Source organism: Schistocerca piceifrons, chromosome 5 (assembly GCF_021461385.2).
Source record: "Schistocerca piceifrons isolate TAMUIC-IGC-003096 chromosome 5, iqSchPice1.1, whole genome shotgun sequence".
Taxonomy (NCBI): domain Eukaryota; kingdom Metazoa; phylum Arthropoda; class Insecta; order Orthoptera; family Acrididae; genus Schistocerca; species Schistocerca piceifrons.
Window position 1 is genome coordinate 232,596,218 of NC_060142.1, and position 26,393 is coordinate 232,622,610.

The 26,393-nt window shown below is 42.2% G+C and overlaps 1 protein-coding gene across 3 annotated transcripts in view; it reads right to left on the reverse strand.

Annotated features, from left to right (window-relative positions):
- LOC124798027 (myosin-9-like) overlaps positions 1–26,393 on the reverse strand; it is a 242,792-nt gene that overhangs the window by 156,734 nt on the left and 59,665 nt on the right. For all 3 annotated transcript variants that reach the window (XM_047261240.1, XM_047261239.1, XM_047261241.1), the window contains exons 7-8: positions 21,414–21,628; positions 8,739–8,955 (exon numbers count right to left, since the gene is read on the reverse strand). In XM_047261240.1, coding sequence (XP_047117196.1) covers positions 8,739–8,955; positions 21,414–21,628 — 432 coding nt within the window. The remainder of the gene's footprint in view (positions 1–8,738; positions 8,956–21,413; positions 21,629–26,393) is intronic.

The window sequence follows — 26,393 nt, forward strand, 5'->3', positions numbered from 1 at the left end:
TGGCATATGTGGGGATTTAATGGAACAACATCAGCACAGCGATCCCTGTGTGCTCAGGGGACTACAACCAACAGGGTATATGGCGGCCCCACCACAACGGGCTGGCTACCGTGCTGGACATCAGGTGCAAAGAAGTCCATGGTCATTGTAGACACAGAAAGCGATATTGTGTGGTGGAAAATGCTTCCAGGAAGGTGTCCTCACCCAAGAGATGGAGAATGAGCGGGATTGAAATGTGACGACGAGAAAGTGGGCTAAAGATCTCAATGCACCATGAAAGGCGCCCTTCCCCAATTGCCTTGCTATTCGGGAAAATATTGAAGAATGGAGGTCAAACCGTACAGGGGACCATCACATAAAGGCCGAAAGGTGCGAGACTCCTTTTAGTTGCCTCTTACGACAGGCAGGAATACCTCGGGCCTATTCTAACCCCCGGACTCACAGGGGGTAGGTAGCTAGAAAGAAGGATTTTGTCCTTACCGGACTTAGGTATGGGTATGACTGTGGCTTCATGCCAACGTCCAGGAAATGTGCCCTCTGCCCAGATGCGGTTGTATGTGTTAAGCAGAAAGTGCTTGCCCACAAGAGAAAGGTTCGTTTCTGATGAAGGAATCCAAAACTTCCACAAAATGGCAGCCCAAGGTGTTGAAGACAGCAACAGGGTCTACGATGACATCATCATCAGTGACTGTCTGGCTGGAAATTGAGGAATGGATATTGGTTCCAGAGAGCCTTCAGAGGTTGGTCCACAGAACAGAGGAAGGTGTGGAACTGTTAAAAGAACTTGTGAATGAAATTCAGCTAGTTCTTTAGCCATCCCTAAGAATGCGACGACACTTTGCATGCATCTGTTTATAATCAATGCAGTTTGCCAGCGTAGGGTGGCGGTTAAAAATGCGGAGAGCATATCTATGTGCACGAATTGCATCGCAGCATGCCTCAGTCCACCAAGAGACTGGGACACAACATGGTAGAGAGGAAGTGCGGAGGATGGACCCTTCTGCAGCAGTAAGGATAACAGTTGTGAGATATTCGACCTGGTCATCACAACTGGGGAAATGTTCTTCCAACGTCACCAGGGAGGAGTAAAGCTGCCAGTCAGCCCTAGAAAGCTGCAATTTAAGTGTGCACATGGATGGGATAGGGGTCAGCAAACAGATTGCACATGGGAAATGGTCGCTCGACTAGGTGTCAGAGAGAGCGGACCACTCAAGACGATAGGCAAGCTGGGCGGTGGAGAAGGCTAGGTCCAAATGGGAATAGGTGTGCAAGGAGTTGGAAAGGAAAGTGGGGGCTCCAGTGTTAAGGTAGGTCAGCCAAGAGGGCACCTCTCTGACAGGTTCTGGGAGAACCCCAAAGGGGATGATGTGCATTAAAGTCACTGAGTAGCAAAAATGGGGCAGGCAGCTGCCCAATAGGTAGAAGGAAGTCTGCCCTGGTGACGGCGAATGATGGAGGGACATATACAGTATAGAGGGAAAAAGTCAGGTGGGGAAGGGAAAGGTGAATTGCAACAGCTTAAAGATTGCTAGTCAGCTAGATGGGTTGACTATGAATGTCATCCCGTATGAGAAGCATGACGCCCCCATGAGAGGAAATACCGACATCAGGGGGAAGGTCAAAACAAATCGCTAAGAAATGTGAAAGCTCAAAGCAGTTGTGAGGGTGCAATTTCGTTTCCTGATTACTGAGTACAAGCGACCGCTGCAACGCTAAAAGCAGCTGTAAATCATCTTTGTGGGACCAAAGGCGGAGTAGATTCATGATGAAGAGATGTGGGGGTGTCAGCTTGCTTGTGTGGTCCAACGCCAAAAAATGGTGGTTGGTGTGCACCGACGACATGGAAGCTGGCCGGGCTAAGGTATCACGTGCCGACACCATCGAAGATGATCTTCGAGGTGACAAAGGAGAAGACCGTTTGCCTTTGGAGGGCTTCTTTGAGACTTTCCAGTTAGATGAAGACTCAGGTGGTGTTTGGCTGGAGGGACAGAAGTCTTCACAGGAGTACTCCTTCTGACTTTCCGGGCAACCGGTTGTGTAGCTGGTGGTTTCGCCCCTTGAGACGAGAGATTGACGACTTGTTGCACAGCGGGACGGGGGGATGACGTTGCTACCTTGACAGTGGGCGATTTCATGATTTCAGAGCTGAATTGGAGGTCACATGTCTGCGTGGCCATGTCATTCATGGAGCGAAGGGTAACAAAAGCAGAACTATAGGTACCAGACAGGAGAACACAAGTTTGCAACTAGCAAGTAACTTGCGAGCAAATGGACAAGGCACCTTTTCCTTTATCCGGATTTCTTTAACAGCCCACTCATCAAGATAGATTGGACACTCCTGAGAGGAGGCGGCATGGCCGCCATTGTAGTTTATACTGCGGGGAGAAGGAGGTGGACAATCGTCCTCATGCACATCACTACCACATGTGACACACACACACACACACACACACACACACACACACACAAACGTGACGCACTGAAGGATGATGAATGAAAAATACTAACACCAGCACTTATTTTAGGGTGGTAACTTACTTCGAGGCCATAATTAAAACTTTAAAATTACCCGCCATACCAGTGAAAATTATTTAACAAAGCACAAACTTTATATAACCACTAGCTAGGTATTGTTACCAAACCATATGAAATTTGAAAGAAGATGCAATACAAGTCTACCATGAGTGAGAAATTTATTTATGCAAGCACATGAAAGTGATTGTAAAGAGTATGCTTTCCAAGTATTTAAGAACGCTGTAATAAATTATCAAAATTATGTTCATGGTCAGATATGTGCATAGAGTTATAGGACTGTGGTCCCCCCCATGAACCATGGACCTTGGCATTGGTGGGGAGGCTTGCGTGCCTCAGCGATACAGATGGCCGTACCGTAGGTGCAACCACAACGGAGGAGTATCTGTTGAGAGGCCAGACAAACATGTGGTTCCTGAAGAGGGGCAGCAGCCTTTTCAGTAGTTGCAGGGGCAACAGTCTGGATGATTGACTGATCTGGCCTTGTAACATTAACCGAAACGGTCTTGCTGTGCTGGTACTGCGAACGGCTGAAAGCAATGGGAAACTACAGCCGTAATTTTTCCCGAGGACATGCAGCTTTACTGTATGATTAAATAATGATGGCGTCCTCTTGGGTAAAATATTCCGGAGGTAAAATAGTCCCCCATTCGGATCTCCGGGCGGGGACTACTCAGGAGGACGTCGTTATCAGGAGGAAGAAAACTGGCATTCTACAGATCGGGGCGTGGAATGTCAGATCCCTTAATCGGCCAGGTAGGTTAGAAAATTTAAAAAGGGAAATGGATAGGTTAAAGTTAGATATAGTGGGAATTAGTGAAGTTCGGTGGCAGGAGGAAGAAGACTTTTGGTCAGGTGATTACAGGGTTATAAATACAACATCAAATAGGGGTAATGCAGGAGTACGTTTAATAATGAATAAAAAAAATAGGAGTGCGGGTTAGCTACTACAAACAGCATAGTGAACGCATTATTGTGGCCAAGATAGACACAAAGCTCATGCCTACTACAGTAGTACAAGTTTATATGCCAACTAGCTCTGCAGATGATGAAGAAATTGATGCAATGTATGACGAGATAAAAGAAATTATTCAGGTAATGAAGGGAGACGAAAATTTAATAGTCATGGGTGACTGGAATTCGTCAGTAGGAAAAGGGAGAGAAGGAAACATAGTAGGTGAATATGGATTGGGGGGAAGAAATGAGAGAGGAAGCCGCCTTGTAGAATTTTGCACAGAGCATAACTTAATCATAGCTAACACTTGGTTCAAGAATCATGAAAGAAGGTTGTATACCTGGAAGAATCCTGGAGATACTAAAAGGTATCAGATAGATTATATAATGGTAAGACAGAGATATAGGAACCAGGTTTTAAATTGTAACACTCTTCCAGAAGCGGATGTGGATTCTGACCACAATCTATTGGTTATGAACTGCAGATTGAAACTGAAGAAACTGCAAAAAGGCGGGAATTTAAGGAGATGGGACCTGAATAAACTGAACGAACCAGAGTTTGTACAGAGTTTCAGGGAGAGCATAAGGGAACAATTGACAGGAATGGGGGAAAGAAATACAGTAGAAGAAGAATGGGTAGCTCTGAGGGATGAAGTAGTGAAGGCAGCAGAGGATCAAGTAGGTAAAAAGACGAGGGCTAATAGAAATCCTTGGGTAACAGAAGAAATATTGAATTTAATTGATGAAAGGAGAAAATATAAAAATGCAGTAACTGAAGCAGGCAAAAAGGAATACAAACGTCTCAAAAATGAGATCGACAGGAAGTGCAAAATGGCTAAGCAGGGATGGCTAGAGGACAAATGTAAGGATGTAGAGGCTTGTCTCACTAGGGGTAAGATAGATACTGCCTACAGGAAAATTAAAGAGACCTTTGGAGAGAAGAGAACCACTTGTATGAATATCAAGAGCTCAGATGGCAACCCAGTTCTAAGCAAAGAAGGGAAGGCAGAAAGGTGGAAGGAGTATATAGAGGGTTTATACAAGGGCGATGTACTTGAGGACAGTATTATGGAAATGGAAGAGGATGTAGATGAAGATGAAATGGGAGATAAGATACTGCGTGAAGAGTTTGACAGAGCACTGAAAGACCTGAGTCGAAACAAGGCCCCGGGAGTAGACAACATTCCATTAGAACTACTGATGGCCTTGGGAGAGCCAGTCATGACAAAACTCTACCATCTGGTGAACAAGATGTATGAGACAGGCGAAATACCCACAGACTTCAAGAAGAATATAATAATTCCAATCCCAAAGAAAGCAGGTGTTGACAGATGTGAAAATTACCAAACTATCAGTTTAATAAGTCACAGCTGCAAAATACTAACGCGAATTCTTTACAGACGAATGGAAAAACTGGTAGAAGCGGACCTCGGGGAAGATCAGTTTGGATTCCGTAGAAATGTTGGAACACGTGAGGCAATACTAACCTTACGACTTATCTTAGAAGAAAGGTTAAGGAAAGGCAAACCTACGTTTCTAGCATTTGTAGACTTAGAGAAAGCTTTTGACAATGTTAACTGGAATACTCTCTTTCAAATTCTGAAGGTGGCAGGGGTAAAATACAGGGAGCGAAAGGCTATTTACAATCTGTACAGCAACCAGATAGCAGTTATAAGAGTCGAGGGGCATGAAAGGGAAGCAGTGGTTGGGAAAGGAGTGAGACAGGGTTGTAGCCTCTCCCCGATGTTATTCAATCTGTATATTGAGCAAGCAGTAAAGGAAACAAAAGAAAAATTTGGAGTAGGTATTAAAATCCATGGAGAAGAGATAAAAACTTTGAGGTTCGCCGATGACATTGTAATTCTGTCAGAGACAGCAAAGGACTTGGAAGAGCAGTTGAACGGAATGAACAGTGTCTTGAAAGGAGGATATAAGATGAACATCAACAAAAGCAAAACGAGGATAATGGAATGTAGTCAAATTAAATCGGGTGATGCTGAGGGGATTAGATTAGGAAATGAGACACTTAAAGTAGTAAAGGAGTTTTGCTATTTAGGGAGCAAAATAACTGATGATGGTCGAAGTAGAGAGGATATAAAATGTAGACTGGCAATGGCAAGGAAAGCGTTTCTGAAGAAGAGAAATTTGTTAACATCGAGTATAGATTTAAGTGTCAGGAAGTCGTTTCTGAAAGTATTTGTATGGAGTGTAGCCATGTATGGAAGTGAAACATGGACGATAACCAGTTTGGACAAGAAGAGAATAGAAGCTTTCGAAATGTGGTGCTACAGAAGAATGCTGAAGATAAGGTGGGTAGATCATGTAACTAATGAGGAGGTATTGAATAGGATTGGGGAGAAGAGAAGTTTGTGGCACAACTTGACCAGAAGAAGGGATCGGTTGGTAGGACATGTTTTGAGGCATCAAGGGATCACAAATTTAGCATTGGAGGGCAGCGTGGAGGGTAAAAATCGTAGAGGGAGACCAAGAGATGAATACACTAAACAGATTCAGAAGGATGTAGGTTGCAGTAGGTACTGGGAGATGAAGAAGCTTGCACAGGATAGAGTAGCATGGAGAGCTGCATCAAACCAGTCTCAGGACTGAAGACAACAACAACAACAAACAAAACAGGTCAGTCAATCTCTTTTGTGCACAATACTATTTACAATTATTACCAACTAATCAATTAAGTTTCTGCCACTGACTTCACTCGCTCAAGCCTGGCCCAGTTTTTCTTCTCCCTCAACACACAGTATAGTTGAATTCTTTTATCTTGGCCGTTCGTGCATGCCCACCCAGACGCGGGAGATTGCTGCGTTGCCAGTTGTACGCGCCAAGAGAAGCAGCACCATAGTGTAGTATAGTTCGCAAACTTACGTTTAGGGGGGGAGCGCGCAGTTTATGAAGTAAAGCCACCACGGCCGCGTTAACCCTTTCGCTGCTACAGAGACGTGCTCCCCGCATTCCGCGATTTTGTCATCATTGCACTGCTCGCCTGTGCAGACACATGGTGTTTCGACTGCTCTGACACACTTTATCATTCGATTTCATAAAAACTATTTGGCCCAAAAATTTGATTTTTACACATCTTCTTGACTGATACCTTCCCCCCCATAAATGACTTAATTTTGTTTCGATGTTCAATGCAGTTATTGTGCAGCATTAGATGTAGTAAACCATTGCACGAAATTTTGAACAGTTTGCAGAGGTAAAAGTCCATAGCGTATACTTTCAATATGGTCGATTTTAGTTACCAATAAAATTTTCAAAAAATTACATTCAAACGAATAAAAATCAAGAAGTAAGACACTTCGATATTGTTTTCAAATAAAGAAAATATTAAGCTCTGAACAAGATTTGAACTCAGAACTTTTTGTTGGAAAGCTAAACACCCTAACGAGTGTGCTAACGGAGCTCATTGTTTAATTGGGTTCCTGGAGGACTTTAAAGAGTCATGCAAAATACCGACAAACACTGTTGGTATGACTATGAATTGCTCACGTTTCGTCGAAGTACAATAGGAAATTAACAATTAAGCTGTTATTTATTGCGAAAAAGCGGTTAGTGAGAATGAATTTCCTTGCTGTCGCCTGAATTAGGACGATTATTGCTTGTTTGGTTTAATTAATTAACAGAATATGAAGCAATTGGTATAAAGAATGCTTTTTCCATACTTTCTATTACAGAAAGTCTGTTATCGAGGCATTGCTTTTGTTCAATTACTTTATTTATGACTGAATGTTTCTAAAACTGAAGACACTCGCCCGTGGTCTGTACTGCAGTCGAGCTCTGGCAACGTCGTTCTCTGTTCATTGGGTGATTGTGTTTTGTGACGTCAGATGCGCAGAACGAACCTAAACTCTGCCACCGCCGTAAATGACGCGCACTTTAACAGCAGAATAAAGTGGTACAACTTTGGGAGCAACACAAACTCAATTGCTGATTGAAGTACCATAGTTACCCACTAGACGACCCAGAAATGGAGTATGATGAAACAATTTTAGGCACCTCAACACCGGTTTGGGTCTCCATTATTAAAGAATCCATGGAAATACACATGGCAGAAAACCTGAATAACGATGACAGCAGCTAACAGCTGGATAATGCACGGAATCTCATAATCTCCACGATTTCCTCAAATCGAAAATGACAGTGCACCAACAGTTGTGGTTATTGGCAATACTGAGAGTAGCAGAGTTCCGCACTTCCAGCAGTGAGGGTGCTGCTGCCGCCAGGTAGTGTAGCCTATAAGTCAACTTTATTTTGACACTTGGGCCGACCATTCACAGTGCAATACATATTGAAAAGGAGAGGATGTCTTTGTCAGTCTTCTACTCCCCATACCATAATGGGCAGGAATCTTACCTTTTCAGGTTAACACTGTTGCTGACCTAAAAAGTCAATAGTGTAGTAGATTAGTAGGAGTTTTAGTGTCACTGTTGGAGTTCTTAATTCATTTGTTGCGCCATGTTTCAAGTGTTCTCTGCAAATAAATTTTTTTAGCATTAGTTAATCTACTGTAGAAATTTATAGGTCTACCAGTGCTGAGTACTTGTCCAATTTTTAAGCTTTGTGGATGTTAAAACTCCAAGGTATGTGATACACTAAGCTGTTTCTTGTATCATATACATCTTTATTCTGTTTATTGTGCCACTCATTACAATAATGAAGAGAAATCCAGACAAACAGATCCCTGATGCATGTTATTTTGAATTTCAAATGAATCTGATGTCTCATATCCTCCTCCTAAAGACCCTTGAGCAGCACTGTATACCTTTATTTCTTTCCTTATTCTGTACTTACTTTCTCCATATTGGTTAAAAAAATTCTGTACATGCTACACTAATTTTCTCCACACACTTTTGCACGTCCAGGTAGAGAGCAGCCAGTATTTGGCAGGAAAAGCAATACAGTAAAAGCTACCATGAATCCAGACACTATACATATTACAAATTACCCTGGCCACATTTTTCTGTCTGTATGTGAAGGCTTCTCAGGAACTACTGTAGTGATTTTGATACTTTGTACACTAATAGATAAAACAGAGGAGGTTTATGTAAATCACTACAAGTCGTCCAGCCATAGATATTTACTGCGAAGCTAGAGCAGGTCATTAGTATTTTACAATCAAAGCAAATTTCAAAATAAGTCTGAAACAAGTTAGTAACACAATCACACAGAAACCAGAAAGCTCAACATCAGTATTTTCTTGGAGTAATTTGAATGGAAGCTACTAGACTAACACGTACCTGGTAAAGTTGCAATAACTGACATTTCAAGATCTGTACTGCTGTCTTGCACCTTTCTTTGCTTTTCTATGAAATCATTTAACTCCATGTTTTGTTCAACCAACTCTTTGATTCTTTCTTCCGCTGTTCGTAAATCCTCCTGCATTTTGTGAAGTGTGCTTTCATATTCATCAACTTTCTTTTTAAAATTTGTTGAACAATGTTCAGCATGTTTTGCCTGGAAAAAAACAGGTTCAGAAGAATTTCTTCTTTTGAGCAAGGAGCAACTATGGTAATTCAGTGAAATAAATAATAAAAGAATAACATTACAAGGACACCTAATGGCAGCAGCAACAAAGCTACAAGAAAATTTGTTTCTAGTCCAAAGCCAACCTTACATGAGAAGGCAGGCAAATCAACATTAATAATTTGTTAATGCAATGTAAACCACGTGCTATAAAATTAACTTGAGAAAAGACTGAACAATAATAAATGGATTTCATGTAATTCAGTTTTTGTACAAACCATAATTCACTAACAATAGAGTTTTTATTGACATCATGTATCTTATTATATTTGCTGAGAATATGTAAAACAATATTTTTTGTTCACACTATGTTGACACCAAATTATAAGTCGTCATTCAGTTTTGCAATGCCAAATGACACAATGCAAACATCAGCTCTCAAACGTTCCACAAGCAAAGGCTGTAAACTTCACTGTTCACAGACCTTTTATATACCTACACTAGACTCTCACTAATCTGGCCTCTAGTCACTCAAGGGGAAATGACATTTACAACTATGAATTATCGTGTACAACAATGTAATTAATTACAATGTTTGAACAATGCTACACATATTTGAAATTTTGGCTTTTTTACAGGTCATTGTCATTGTTTCTAAAAGGAACGCATTACAATAGACCTTAAGCAAAAACTTTAAATTTATATAAATTAAACTGAGGTTCTTCACAGAAAGCCATTGCTGCCGAGTACAATGTTGGACAAGCAACTATTTACAATATCAAAAAGAAATAAGTTGTCATTAGATGGTATTCAACCCAAATGGAAAACAAAAGGTTATGCGAGAGAGTCAGAATGAAGAACTGGACATAGTTCTTTTTAGACAGGTCATAAAACAATGCTACACAGGAATTCCCACCTGTAGCCCAATAAGAAAGGAAAGAGCAGTTGTATTTAACAAACAATTTAGCACCCGTAACTTGTTTGCAGCACATGAGGGTTGGTCATCAAACTAGAAGAAATGACACGAGATATGGCAGGCGACGGTCACCAAGTAAAGCCACTCATCTAATGAAAAAGATGCAGATGAGTTTGGAAAGAAGAAGATAATAGACTAAGAAGATTTAACTGTTGGTGCCCTGTGCAATGCTGATAAAACTGACCTGTTTTACAATATGTTTTCTTCAAAAATATTAGCTCCCAAAAACTGAGAAACAAGCTTGTGGTGGTAGTGGGAGGTTGGGGTGAAAGCACATAACATTAATAGCATGTTTTAATGTAAATGGGAATCAAACTACTGCTCATGGTGATTGGGAAATAAAAAATCCACAATTTTTTTTTTTTTTTTTTTTTGTTTTTTTTTTTTTTGCTTCCAACACAGTGTCAGAAATACACTAACTGCACAATACTGTGTTCGGAAGAAAGAATGAATGAACAGAAAAACATTCGCTCAGTGGTTCCACAGAACAGTTGTACCAGGCATGACGAAAGAGCTGAAAAAGAAAGCTTTCACTGAAAGCTACACTTATAACTGATAATGCTTTCAGTCATCCTTCTGATGCGACTGAAATCAGATGGTATACAAGCACTCTTTCTTCCATCCAATGTGACAGCTCTGGAACAGCCAATGGACTAGAGAACTTCGGAATCAATCATTAACAACATTAGCTTTTTGTCTCCTTTCTGAACTAATGTAGAAAATGACTACTGAGGTTATGCTGCAGCTGTTGAAAGCAATATACTTAGTGATTTTTTCAAATAGCAGAAGCAAGAGAAGGGCTGGAGAAGACTGTGGCATCCATTGATGCAGAACTGGAGCCAGTACAGAGCAACAGCGATGAGCCAGTCAACTCAGAATTGTCACTCGTTGATACTCTGAATACCGACATGTTCCACAGGCTTCTGGGAAGAGGAAAAACTGATGTTGTGAAGTGACTGGATAAGGAAAACTGAGGTAGATCAAACTTTAACAGCTTAAGAAATACTCCAAAGTGTGCAGGAAAATAATTGTGAAGTTGATGATGAGAATGTAGGAGGAGAGAGCATGAAGATTTATTACGCACATGGTGATGAAACTGTGAACATCTTCCTAGAGTAAATTATGCAACAAACCAATACAAGCAGTACCAATGTATTGCTTGTAAAGCAGTGGCATGATAAGAAAAGCATAGTGCCATTGCCTTTCATTGCGGCAGCTAAAAATTCAGGATGGATTTTGTAGTGAGTGATACTACTGTATATGGACACACTTAAGAACTAAGTCTTCTATGAAAATGAATGTATCTGGGTTTTACAGAGTATAGTCCTGAACATGTTAAACTAAATTTCAGACACACACAATAACTCTGCAACCATATGTGCAAGGAATAGCTGGATTAATGAGAGTCTAGTTCCAGTACTTTCAAACTGGACCTGCCTTTTTTTATGTGGTAGTAAATCTGAAACATTTCCCCACTGTCACATAGTTTTGACCACTCTTCTTCAGAGATAATACAACATCAATCTGCCCCTAAAATTCATCTATTGGTCTCCCACACTAAACACTTTATGGAATGGTTTACTGAGTTCGAACCTCACTATAAATTCATTTAACTGCCTTCACACATTTATCATGTCTTTGTCTTTGCACTAATCAAGTCTCCAAAGCTCTCTTCGCCTATTCACTAGAATTTTAAACGCTTCAGTTATCCCTGCTCTCTCTGATTGTGGAACAAGCTGCATTTCCAGGTGATCTAAGCCTTTAGGGAAGAATATGTCGGAAGTATGGTTGGTTGAATCAAAGTCCAAGAACTGTACTATGGAAACAATGTTCACATAGTTTTAGTATTTAATTCAGTGTGTCAATAAAGAACTGTAATAAAGTAGCCATTAAAAGACAAACAGACAACAGAGTGAAATAAATGGTTGTAGCTCCATTATAAGTTGTATTGAGAAGAACCTTTTTGTATTTCTTGATGGCAACTAGTTTCTGACACCTGTGTCCATTTTCAAACCATCCTACTAATAAAATTACAGTTGACATTGTTTCTTTGTAGGATGGTTCGAAAACGGGCTCAGGGTCTGAAACAAGTCACCATCAAGAAATACAAAAGATACTTCTCAATCCAACTTATAATGGAGCTACAACCATTTATTGTAATTATAAGAATGCTGCACACCTATTTTTCACCTGCAGCATGCTACAGGTTCGTAGGTAACAGATTATTTGCAAAACACAACATTCAAGAGAAAGAAAGTATGGGTTATCTAAACACAGATGATTCTTTGACAAATTTGAAACATCGTCGATACTCAGAATTCAGAATGTTTACTTTCTCTGCATGGACAAGTCAATTGGCTGCACAGAAAAACACAAATTGGCTACACAGTTTAATAATAATATTATGGCTCTGAGTCTCAATTACAGTGAATTCATTAACACAGTGCATTGTGACATCCTTAGCAATATGCATTTTAAAAGCAGCTGCTTTTAGTGAAATAATTACAAAACATACGGAAGAATGGGCACATATCACTCACACAACAGCATTTACAATTTTTTTCTCCAATTTCAAATAAAAATTGGATTCCCCAATGTATTAACCGAAGCCATGAGTGGTACTATAATAATGCTAAACATTCCAGTATTAGAAGTTGCCATCACATCTTGCCTGTTGTTAAATATTAGTCATTTAATTCATTATCAAATACATGTTAATTCACTGTAATATTAAATAATGTCCGTGTGCTAATCTTCTTAATATACTGAGTGGTGCACTGTGTAACTGTAAACTTAATTTAAAAAAAAATTAAAAAAAAATTAAAAGAGAGAGAGAGAGAGAGAGAGAGAGAGAGAGAGAGAGAGAGAGAGAACCGGCATTAATTAAAAAAAAGAAACAGCATTAATAAAAAACAGCATTAATAAAAAAAACAGCATTAATAATAAAAATAGAAGCAGCGTTAATAAAAAAGAAACGGCGTTAATAAAAAAAAGGCGTTAATAAAAAAAAAGAAACGGCCTTAATAAAAAAAAGAAACGGCGTTAATAAAAAAAAGAAACAGCGTTAATAAAAAAAAGAAACGGCATTAATAAAAAAAAAAAGAAACGGCGTTAATAAAAAAAAAAAGAAACGGCGTTAATAAAAAAAAAAGAAACGGCGTTAATAAAAAAAGAAACGGTATTAATTAAAAAAGAAACAGTATTAATTAAAAAAGAAACAGAATTATTTGATGTTAGGCCTAACTGCAAAATTCCCAGCTGTACAATTTTTGAAGTAAATAACTTTTCTATATGGTTTCAGATGAGAAATTGTGAAAGAAACTGAGTGCAATAAAAACATAGAAACCCAGGAAAATCACAGCAAGTAGTAACAATGTATATATACAAAACTTTGTTTTCAAAATTTGTAAATAATCTTGTAACTGAAATTTATGTATGTACACGTAATAAAGAGCTTTTTTCCAGGTTAATGGAAAGAAAATGAAAGCTTGCTGATGATGCAGAAACTTCAGCGAAATATGTCTGGGAAACAGAAGAAACGATACAATTGTGTTTTGCTCAGGGCAGATCCCACCAAAAACAAATCTAAAAGAAATGGTGGTAGCATTTATCATGGATCAGAGTCTGATAGCCTCTAGAGTTCATGTACTGCATGTCAATGACTAACTGCTAAATGAAAATACTGACATAAGGCCCCTGTTGGCATTTAACTATTTTATATTGATTTGCTGGCTCAGATTTAGAGGCAATCATCCCTGCACCCACACAGCAGAACACAGGAGTTCCCCCTCATGGAGTGGGCATCTATATTCAACACGCAGAGGGTCTGCTGCACAGTGGAAAGACGAGTGCTCTTAACACAAACACCGATAACACATCATGGGTGGTGTGATGTATGGCTTCATGTCACACTGACAAATCGTAACTTTGACCACCTCTGAGAGGATATCCCCCCTCAAATGCCAAAATAAATGCGCTGGTATCGACACAATTGTCCTTACAGCCATCCTGAACACGTTAAACAAAATAATGCCCCTCTGTTCCAGACTGGCTAAGAGTTCCTCATCAGTTTGAAGAACACAGACCCTATGCTCCAGAAGTAGTTTTGATCAACATTGAACCCAATCACATGTTACTGAGAGACTCCACTTTGGTAAACTTGTCTTTGATAGTTTGCTCAAAAAATAATGGCTGGATAGTGGTGACAGTGTCCCAACAGTCATGGTGCAGATCATGTACTGGATGAGGGTTGTACCCGAAGCTGGCGAGCTTGACCCTCCTCCCTAGATGTAGCCTGGGAAGGTAAAGCCACAGGTTCATAAGAAGCAGAATTGAAAGATCCATTCCCAACTGAAGGGGCGACCACAGAAGAATGACCAGATTTTTGAAGCTTAATGTGTTTCATGTGCAAATCGACCGCCCTGTGCTACCCACTCCGATCACGGATTCTTCCCTGGAGTGTCACACAACCACAGCAAGGGGCTTATGGTTGGTTGGTTGGTTGGTTGGTTTGGGGGATTAACGGGACCAGACTGCAACGGTCATCGGTCCCTTTTTCCAAAACACCCACACAGAATAAAAACGAATAATGGAGACAACAACAGACAACACATTACAACAAAGACAGACAGAGTCCAGACAAAAGAAATTAAAATCACACAGTGTGTGACAGTGGTTGGCCGACCATAGAGACAAAAAAGGAGAAGCCAGCCACCGAGAGACACATTAAAAACTCAGTCTAAAATCGTAGGCCAAAGGCCAGAATCAACACTAGCCCGAATAAAACGCAAAACTAAGCCTGCCATGGCAGTGTCATCAGGTAAAAGGGCGGGGAGTGTATCAGGCAGTGCAAACGTCTGCCTGAGCACACTTAAAAGTGGACAGGCCAACAAAATGTGGACCACCGTGAAAGCCGACCCACATCGACATGGAGGCGGGTCCTCATGCTGCAGTAAATGGCTGTGTGTCAAGCGGGTGTGGCCAATGCGAAGCCAACAAAGGACTACTGAGTCCCTGCGAGTGGCTCGCAGGGATGACCGCCACACATCCGTCGTCTCCTTCATAGGACGGAGTTTGTTTGGTGTGGTTAGGCTGCGCCATTCAGGGTCTCAAAGTTCGAAAACTTTGCGGCATAAAAGTGCTCACAAATCAGGCGCCGGGAGGCCAATGTCCAGAGATGGTTTACTGGTGGCCTGTTTCGCGGGGCAGTCAACATTTTCATTGCCAGGTATCCCAACATGGCATGGGGTCCACACAAAGACCACAGAGCAGCCCCAACGGACAAGAGTATGCAGGGACTCCTGGATAGCCATCACCAGACGAGAACGAGGGAAACACTGGTCGATAGCTCGTAAACCGCTCAGGGAGTCGCTACAGATACGAAGGACTCACCTGAGCAGGAGCAGATATACTCTAGGGCACGAAAGATGGCAACCAGCTCAGAAGTGAAAACGCTGCAGCCAGCCAGCAATGAACGTAGTTCGGAATGGTCCCCTAGAGTGAGAGCATAACCGACACGATCAGCAACCATCAAACCATCAGTGTAAACAATGCCAGAGCCCTGATATGTGGCAAGGATGGAATGAAAGCGGCGGCAAAAGGCCTTCAGAGGGACTGAGTCCTTCGGGCCCTGTGCCAATTCGAGCCGATGGCAAGGGCGGGGCACACACCACGGCAGTGTACGCAGAGGGGCCCGGAAAGGAGGTGGAAGAGGGAAAACCCCAAGGCCGGAGAGAAGCTCTCTGACGTGGACTGCTATCATACAACCTGACCGAGCCCGACGTTCTGGGAGACGGACGACTGACTGCAGGAACAGGAGACGATAATTAGGATGCCCGGGCAAGGTACAAACATGCATAGCATAAGCGGCCAGTAAACGTTGGCGCCGTAACCGCAGTGGAGGGACGCCTGCCTCCACAAGTATGCTGTCCACAGGGCTGGTCCGGAAAGCACCAGTGGCAAGTCGGATCCCAGTGTGAAGGATTGGGTCCAGCACCTGCAATGCAGATGGGGATGCTGAACCGTAAGCCAGGCTCCCATAATCCACACAGGACTGGATTAATGCCTGGTAGAGCCGTAAGAGGGTAGAGCGGTCGGCACCCCAGCTAGTGTGGCTCAAGCATCGCAGAGCATCAAGATGCCGCCAACACATCTGTTTAGGCTGCCGAATACGTGGGAGCCAAGTCAACCAGGTACCAAAAACCATACCCAAAAAACGAAGTGTCTCCACCACAGCAAGAAGTTCGCCGGCAAGATAAAGCCACGGCTCAGGGTGAACTGTTCATAGCCGGCAGAAATGCATAACGCAGGTCTTAGCAGCCGAAAACTGGAAGCCATGCGCTACAGCCCAAGACTGCACCTTGTGGATAGCGCCCTGCAGCTGACGTTCAGCAGCTGCGATGCCAGTGGCGCTATAGTAGAGGCAGAAGTCGTTAGCATACAAGGAAGCTGAGACAGACGTTCCCACCGCCGCAGCGAGCCCGTTAATTGCAATTAAAAACAGGCAGACACTTAGGACAGATCCCTGTGGTACCCCATTCTCCTGAACTCGGGAGGAACTATGGGAGGCGGAAGGTACAATGTGACAGAAAATTTTGTAGGAAAATCGGCAGTGGACCCCGAAGACCCCAACCGTGAAGCGTAGAGAGGATGTGATGGTGCCACGTCGTATCGTATGCCTTCCGCATGTGAAAAAAGACAGCGACGAGGTGCTGACGGCAGGCAAAGGCCATACGGATGGCTGACTCCAGGCTCACCAGATTGTCGGTGGCAGAGCAGCCTTTACGGAACCCAACCTGAGACGGAGCCAGAAGGCCCCGAGACTCGAGCACCCAGCTCAACCTCCGGCTCACCATGCATTCGAGCAACTTGCAAAAAACGTTGGTGAGGCTAATGGGGCGATAGCTGTCCACCTCCAATGGACTCTTGTCAGGTTTCAAAATGGGGATAACAATACTTTCCCGCCATTGCGATGGAAACTCACTCTCGACCCAGATGCAGTTGTAAAGGTCGAGGAGGTGTCGCTGGCAGTCCACTGACAGGTGTTTCAGCATCTGACAGTGGATGCGATCTGGCCCGGGAGCTGTATCAGGTCAAGCGGCTAGGGCACTGTGGAATTCCCAATCAGTGAATGGGACATTGTAGGATTCAGGATGGCGTGTTTGAAATGAAAGGCTCCGATGTTCCAACCGCTCTTTAATGGAGCGGAATGCTGGTAGGTAATTCACAGATGCGGAACCGAGAGCAAAATGGTCTGCTAAGCGGTTGGCAATTATGTTGGAGTCAGTACAAACTGCCCCATTCAGTGACAGCTCAGGAACACTGACAGGGGTCCAATAGCCATAGACACATCTAATCTTGGCCCAGACCTGCGATGGAGAGACATGGAGGCCAATGGTGGAGACATACCGTTCCCAACACTCCTGCTTGTGTTAGCGAATGGCGGGCCCGTGCACCGAGCCGTTTAAAGGCGACGAGGTTTTCTAAAGATGGATGCCGCTTGTGACGCTGGAGCGCCCGTCTGCGATCTTTAATCGCCTCTGTGATCGCAGGCGACCACCAAGGCACAGTCCTCCGCCGAGGGGACCCAGAAGAACGGGGAACGGCAGATTCTGCAGCGCTAACGATGGCGGTGGTGACCGAGTGAACCACTGCATCAATGGCTTCATTAGACAGAGGCTCAATAGTGGCAATAGAGGAGAACAAGTCCCAGTCAGCCTTATTCATAGCCCATCTGCAAGGGTGCCCAGAAGAGTGACGCTGTGGCAGTGACAGAATGACCGGAAAGTGGTCACTACTACACAGGTCATCATGTACACTCCATTGGACAGACGGTAAGAGGCTAGGGCTGCAGATTGAAAGGTCGATGGCGGAGTACATGCCATGTGCCCCACTGAAATGTGTGAAAGCACCATCATTTAAAATGGAAAGTTCGAGCTGTGACAATACAGGCTCAATGGTGGCGCCTCAACCTGTTGCCACTGACCCACCCCACAGAGGGTTATGGGCGTTGAAGTCGCCCAGTAACAGGAAAGGTGGCGGCAAATGGGCTATCAGCGCCGCCAGGACATGCTGCGGGACATCATCATCAGGTGGAAGATAGAGACTGCAGACAGTAACAGCCTGCGGCGTCCACACCCGAACAGCGACAGCCTCTAAAGGTGTTTGTAGAGGGACAGACTCGCTGTGAAGAGAGTGAAGGACATAGATGCAGACGCCACCAGACACCCTTTCGTAATCTGCCCGGTTCTTATAATAACCCCGATAGCCACGGAGGGCGGGGGTTTGCATTGCCGGAAACCAAGTTTCTTGAAGAGCAATGCAGAAGAAAAGGTGAAGGCTGAGAAGCTGTCAGAGCTCAGCAAGAAGCCTTACACTTCTCCGGATGGGAAGGGGGAACTGATGTCCCCGATGGTAGGGGAGGGGGGCGGGGGTTGCTCCTGAAGTAGATGGAGCAGGAGCAACAGGGAGTGAAGTGCCCCCCACAATCAAGGGGGCTGGTGGAATTTGACAGATCGTAGAGCCAACTGCACATGATGACACGGGAGATGATAGAACCGTTGTCGCAGCAGCGGCATAGGTTGATGTCAATGGCACTGGATGTAGCCTCTCATATTTCCGCTTAGCCTCGGTGTAGGTCAGGCGGTTCAGGGTCTTATATTCCATTATCTTCCGTTCTTTCTAGAATATCCTACAGTCCGGTGAGCAGGGGGAATGGTTTTCTCCGCAGTTAACACAGATGGGAGATGGGGCACATCGAGACATTGAGTATTGGGATGCGAAGGACGTCCACAATCTTGACACGTGAAGGCGGAAGTACATCTGGATGACATGTGCCCAAACTTCCAGCATTTAAAACACCGCATCGGAGGAGGGATATATGGCTTTACATCACAGCGGCAAACCATCACCTTGACCTTTTCGGTTAATACATCACCCTCGAAGGTCAAGACAAAGGCACAGGTGGCTACTTGATTATCCCTCGGACCCCGATGGACATGCCGGACAAAGTGAACACCTCGTCGTTCTAGGTTGGCGTGTAGTTCATCGTCGGACTGCAGAAGATCCCTGTGGAAGATAATACCATGCACCATGTTTATACTCTTATGGGGTGTGATGCTAACGGAAACATCCCCCAACTTGTCACAAGCGAGCAACCTCCGTGACTGGGCAGAGGATGCTGTTTTGATGAGAGCTGAACCAGAGCGCATTTTGGACAAGCCCTCCACCTCCCCGAACTTGTCCTCCACATGCTCCACAAAAAACTGAGGTTTCGTCAATATAAATGATTCACCATCAACTCGCATACAGACGAGGTACCGGGGTGAATAATCTCCACTGCCTTCTTTAGCCATACGTTCCTCCCATGGAGTGGCCAGGGAGGGAAATGATCTTGGATCGTATTTCTTGCCGTTGAGGTTAGACCTTGATCGCTTAGAGACTGCTGATGGAGGCCCACCAGCGAGAGACGATGTACAACACTTCATTGCGGGTCATCCGCCCTGATGCCACCCACTCCGACCAAGGGCTCTCCCCACGGGCGCCACCCAGCCACAGCAAAGACGACCTGGCAGGATGGCCTTTGCCGGGAGTCCTGATGCCCCAGAGGGATAGGCATCTACTCCTCGGCATACATGAGGAGCTAGCAGCTCAGGCATCAGCAGTGCGATCCCTGTATAGTCAGGGGGCTACCACCAAGACGGTACATGATGACCCCACACAACGGACTGGCTACCGTACTGGATATCGGGTGTCGAATATTCATGTATATCACAAAGGCAAAGATGGAAGTGCACAATGGAGGGAATTTATGCTACCCGGAACACAGCCGAAGTGCCCCGGAAGCTCGATGGGAGTCCAACTCCATGACAATAACGAACGTGCCAGATCTTAGGGCAAAATTATATATAAATACAAAGATGAGGTGACTTACCGAACAAAAACGCTGGCAGGTCGATAGACACACAAACAAACACAAACATACACACAAAATTCAAGCTTTCGCAACAAATTGTTGCCTCATCAGGAAAGAGGGAAGGAGAGGGGAAGACGAAAGGAAGTGGGTTTTAAAGGAGAGGGTAAGGAGTCGTTCCAATCCCGGGAGCGGAAAGACTTACCTTAGGGGGAAAAAAGGACAGGTATACACTCGCACACACGCACATATCCATCCACACATACAGACACACTGCTTGTGTCTGTATGTGTGGATGGATATGTGCGTGTGTGCGAGTGTATACCTGTCCTTTTTTCCCCCTAAGGTAAGTCTTTCCGCTCCCGGGATTGGAATGACTCCTTACCCTCTCCTTTAAAACCCACTTCCTTTCGTCTTCCCCTCTCCTTCCCTCTTTCCTGATGAGGCAACAATTTGTTGCGAAAGCTTGAATTTTGTGTGTATGTTTGTGTTTGTTTGTGTGTCTATCGACCTGCCAGCGTTTTTGTTCGGTAAGTCACCTCATCTTTGTATTTATATATAATTTTTCCCACGTGGAATGTTTCCTTCCATTATATTGAGATCTTAGGGCAAGATTGATATATAATGCACCACGTAAGGCGTCCTTCCCCAAATGGTATGCACTAACAGAAAATTTTGAAATGTAGTGGTCAAACCCCTTAGGGGACCATCACATATAGGCCGAAACGTTTGAGACTCCTTTTAGTCGCCTCTTACGACAGGCAGGAATACCGCAGGCCTACTCTTACCCCCGAACCCAAGGGCGAGGGGGGGGGGGGCCTTATGGGATGGCAGGTGTTGCCATGAGTTCAGATGTTCCAAGATGACAATCAACCACTCCAATGATGCACACATGGAGATGTAGCAGCTCAGGTATTAGAAGTGTGATCCCAGTGTTGTCAAAAGGCTCAACTAAATGAGTACATAACGACCTCACCACATGGACTAGTTCGTGCTAGCTATACATTGTTTAAAGGACATTTGCATCAAGTAAGAGATGGAAGAGCTAGTAAAGCTACATGAAGAAGTCACTACGTAAGGCGTTCTTCCCAGTTGGCTCACACTACAGAGACAAACTTTGGAAGGGGAGGTCAAACCCCAAAGGGGGAACAAAAATGCTACAATGGAAAGGTGAGGAAGAAAAAGAAGAGGAACAAAAACCATAAGAAATACAAAACCAGGATAGCTGGACTGATGTACACAAGGACACTGAGAGACAGGACGGGGCAGAGGGGAAGTAGTGGGGACAGAGAGGGAGGGCAACTAGGAAGGAGATTCAACCCAAGAAGGAAGAAAGGTACCCAGTAGCTTGGTTTAATCAGAAAAATTATAAGTTCTTCACAATTAGAAGCTACTGAAATTACTAATTAGGTGTATTATCTAACTACTGACAAATACAACACCAATAATACTGCAGAAATATTTTCTTTTGGATAAACTGACCTACACAGATAGTTGTGGAAATGTAACATTGATAGGTAAAGCAACACAAAGCCATATAAGGCGATGTATATATAATATTACCCGCTTTTCCAGTTTATAGTTTACTCCCTCTGCATCAGACATTTTATCTTCTAATACTTTCACATAATTCTGTGTGGACTTCAATTCACGCTTCAGTTTCTGTGACATTTCACATTTACAATTTTTGTCATTTGGTACACTTGCTTCCTGTTCTCTTGAGTCCATTTCCTTGTGAAGTTTTGCCAGCTCCTGGGCTTTTTCTTGGTATTTTTCATCTGCAGGAGGGAATTCGGAAGGAAAATCACACTCAACAATGTAATTAATGATTTAAATTAGCTTACACTTATCACAAAATGTGGAAATGACAAATAGTACACAAGACCAGGCAAAGCTGTGAAAGCACAGAAAGATAGAACATCTTACAAAATCTCTCACCACAGTCCTGTTACAGAGGGCAAACAATGGTTCAAAACCCACCCCGACACAGGCTGCTTGCCTCCAGTGCGTAAAGGAATAATAACTGAGGTGATAGACTACTACATCAACTGATCACTCAGCATGTACACATTGTTAGTAACTACCTACAATCGTAAAACTACAGTATCATTTGTGTCCAGAACAATTAACAACCACATAAATATGTACCATCACTGATATAAATACCTTCTGTTAATAAGGCAGGAATATTTTCACATAAATTAGCAGATTCTAATGATGGGGCAGTACAGAGTGAAACAGCAAAAACTTTGAGGAAACCCAATTAGAATATTGTGTGAATTTTTCTACTTGCACACTAAGACTATCAACACAGCACTGATGGACCTAGTTGAATTAATACAAAATCTAATGTACTTGACTGGCACTGACAACTTTCCCCTCACTGCCATACTATATTGACTTTGTAAGTGCACAGCACCGAGTTTAGCAGTTCGTCTGATGTTTCCAGAAGCAGACATCAAACACATTAACAAAACACAAAATAAAGCCCATCGCAGCTACAACAATAGAGAATGGTAACAGTCTAGTACACACTGCATTGTATGTGGAGCTAAGGTTGCTAATGATTCAAAACATGTAATCATTGGTAAGAAAGTGTACACCATCTTGTGACTTGTTGATTCAGCTACTCCCATTACCCACAGCAGAAAGTGTCTCCTAAGAGAGTGCAATTAATACACAGGCATTTACATCCTAGTTCAACAAAGACATTACAATGAGGCACCTTACTAACAAGGAAACAAATAGACACTACAAGTGTCCCTGAATGGATGGTCCAACACCAGGCACTTAGGCATATTACAATATCTGAGAACAATGCTGGACCAGGAGTCTAGTCAGAAGCAACAAAGTTCTGGACCGAACAGTCTTATAGATCCTAGCAAGAAGGCAAAAAGTAGAAATTTAAAAACCGTAATTCGATTTGAACTTACATGACACGTGTTTCATAATATTATGCATCTGTTTAATACGGCAGTGATCACATGGTTGTAGCTGAAGTAACTGGGGACAAAGAGAATTACAGGAGCAGTTAAGGCCATTAACGGTTTCTCTGTCAGGTGCATGCACTTCCACATGCAATAGGTGAAGCCACATTGGGAATTTTTCATGTGAAAGCAAATCATGAACTTCTTTTGACTAAGAATGGCCTGTAGCATAGCTGAAATGTATCCCATCTTCTCTGTTCGGGACACACATGTCCTCTATGGGGCCAAAAGTTTTTCACAGTGGCACTTGTTGGCAAAGGCCCCAAATCACATTATGAACACTAAAATAATCTAGAAAATGAAACAGGGCTAGAGCCTTTTCAAGATTTCATTGAAGCTGTAAGTGTATGTTCATGTTGAAGTATGGAGAACAACAACTGCATCAAATAGAGCAGCAAATAAAGCAAAGCATTACTGTCAGCTTTTGTGAGACTGTTCACAAGAGGGTGTTAATAAAGTGGTAAGCACTGTAGGTGTTTTGACTTAGGAATGGAAACCAAGGTGGGCCTACATGTATCGCATACGATTAGTTATTTATTTCTTACTGCAGTTGCTGAAAAATAAAACTATGAGTGATTAACAAAATTTTTGCTCTTTAAACCCATACTATGTAACTACAAATACGCAATAAATTGAAAACAAAACTGATGTGGTGCACTGAATTCAGAATTTTTCCCGCCTACACTAATTATGTCACTTGAATTCAGTATTACAAAAAACAATACAACTTTCATTCATCCCAACATTATGAAAAATATAAATGAAGCCATTTTAATCAACACTGCGAAAGAACTGAGTGTTTTATAGCAATGAAAATCCTTAAGTGGAAATCAGAACCTGATATGCTTTAAGGCGAAACATGTTCTGTTACACCGAAGTTAAGTGACTATTTCAGAAATTACTTTTTTCCTCCTTTGGTTAAGAGGGCTGTACTGAATTATGTGACAAATGAATCAAAATATGCAAAGCTGACAAATCATTTAGCACCCTCAGCCAACAAAACACATAGCTGAGAAACATACTGAAGGACACATTTCAAATTTATATTTATTAAATTTTCACAGAACAGGAATAGAATAGTAACTTGGAAGACACAGTAGACAAATTTTCTATAAGCAAACAAAATCTTCAGTTTACTTTCTGCAAAAAGTACTAGACATCTACATGGTGGACAGAAAGTTTCTCCCTTTTTAGGCTTCCTTACCTCAGTCAGTCAAACTGGAACCCTTATAGGATCACTTAGTTGTTTGTGTCTGCTTGACTGTTAAAAACCCTTAATCTCAGTACTGTGAAGATGTATCAAGTTGAAATTTATGTCACACAGTAAGGTTTAGAGTGCTCTGGTGGTGCAAAAAAGTTGAAGCTTCTAAGGTAATCCAATCAAAAGACAGTAGGCCAGTGTCCCAGACCGGCACAAATTTTCATACATCCCCAGTAAATCATATAGCTGTTGGATATTCACAATTGAAAGATACAAACATTTATGTCATATAACATATCGCTATTCACAAACTTACTCATTAAAACCTATAGCACACTTCCCATTGAATAGACTCCTGAAATTTGGCAGGAAGTAAAGTTTCACAGTACATGTAAAGGAAATAATCCAAATATTGTCAATTTGCCATTATCTCGCACACAAAAATTATTTCTTCCATCATCTGTTATCTGATTTCACACTTAAAACATTCTTGAAAGACTTTGAATTCACAAGAGCGAACTCTTGCCAGTATCAATGTTGACAATAGGCAAAAATCACCGAGATTGTCAATTTCCAGGATGGATGAACTGTCTCTACAAATAATTAAGCTTGTACAGAACCCTCAGTGCACAATTCCTATTTGCACCTGGCCTATTTTTTATTAACAGGGCTGTTCAGGTTTAATGCTTCTGGAGTCAGTGCCATTTTACAACAACAGATGGTGTTGGCTGTAGGAATTTTATGCTAGTCTGCATTGCTTGATGAATGACAGTGAACATATTCCCACAGTTAATATGTCTGCTGCTGGCAGCAAGTGGTGCTGTCATGGTGCACTTCTTGAAAGCAGATCATTTTCACAACTTTAACACACCTTTACTTAGTAAGTTAACGAAAATTTGTCATTCAGTATTTTTTCACATATTGTTGCTTTTTTGCTAAATGAAATAACAGAAAAATTATGTTCTCTAAATTTCAATCCTGGAGATGAAAAGACAGTGCTGTAAAAATTTAATTTGCTACAATGTAAAGAATTTACACAAAACGTATTTAAATTAATTTTAAACTTTGTATGTGTACCACTCTGTGGTTATTTACATTTTTGTCATTTTTAAATATCATTAAAAAATGGGAACATAACATGTTCATTCCCATATTCAATGCTTCCATTTAAGTGGAATGTCTCACCAAAATTGCTCACACTGACTGGCCTGGAAACAGTCCAGACTTAAACCCTGTACAGTACCTATGGACCTGACTAGAGGATACAGTCTTCAAAGAACCTCAATCCATGCAATGGAGACCAGCTTATTGCATATATTTAGGAGAAACTAGACACAGTCTCCACTGAAAAGATAGCAGTGCTTTGCTTGCTGAGAGTTTTGGCAGATGATTTGAAGAATGTTTACATAACCAGGGTCACAAATGTAAAATACTGAGAAGTGAACAAACAACTCTTCAAATCATTAATTCAAATGTAGAAATGTGTTTCCGTAAAAAAAATGCTATTTACTAAAAATATTCCAAAATACTTCAGGGAGAAACTTTCTGTCCGCCATCTACGTGTAATTATCATTCCCATCACCTGTTCTCAAAAACTTTATTATATCTTTAATTTTACAGCCCAGTTGTACCTTCAGCATCACCAAAGTAAATTGGCACATTTTTAATCAATCCAAAGGTAGTTTTAATGTACTACCTGACATTTAACATTAAAATTTTTATTGTCTGAATAAATATTTCAGATTGAACATGGCTGAGATTTTTATTTATCTTATACTGTAAAATGTGGTACTACTTAATCACTATCAAATAAGTTGCATTTTTTACACATCTTTTGTACATTACAGCCTTGAATGATGGAGTTTTCTTAGACCCTCTCTCCGTCGCAAAAGTTACAACATGGGCACCGATGAAGGGGGCAGGGTAGCATTGCATAAGAAAGTTGAGAGATTCTATGTCTAGAGAATCCTCCGGCTGCTCATTGTCAGCAATGTATGCCTTCTTATGGCATCTGGTTATAAACTGGTGGCCACACTCTGGCATCATTAGCAAACATATAAACGAAAGTCCAACTTCAACTGTCACCAATGAGCACTTGCTTGTGCTAACTGTAGAACACTAGTACAAAAATGTTAAGTTTCTTAAGTGTGTCTTGAAGCACTGTGCTTAATGTATGTCCAACCCAAAACAACTCAATTCTTGCACAATTTGTAATCCTTCCATAATCCACCAAATTTTGGGAGCTATTTTTGTGGTGTGATTTACTGTTACCCTTCCAATCTGATAATGGATCCAAGAAAATTAAGAAAGATACATTAGGAAACAATCATAATGAGTCTGTTGTGTTACATATTT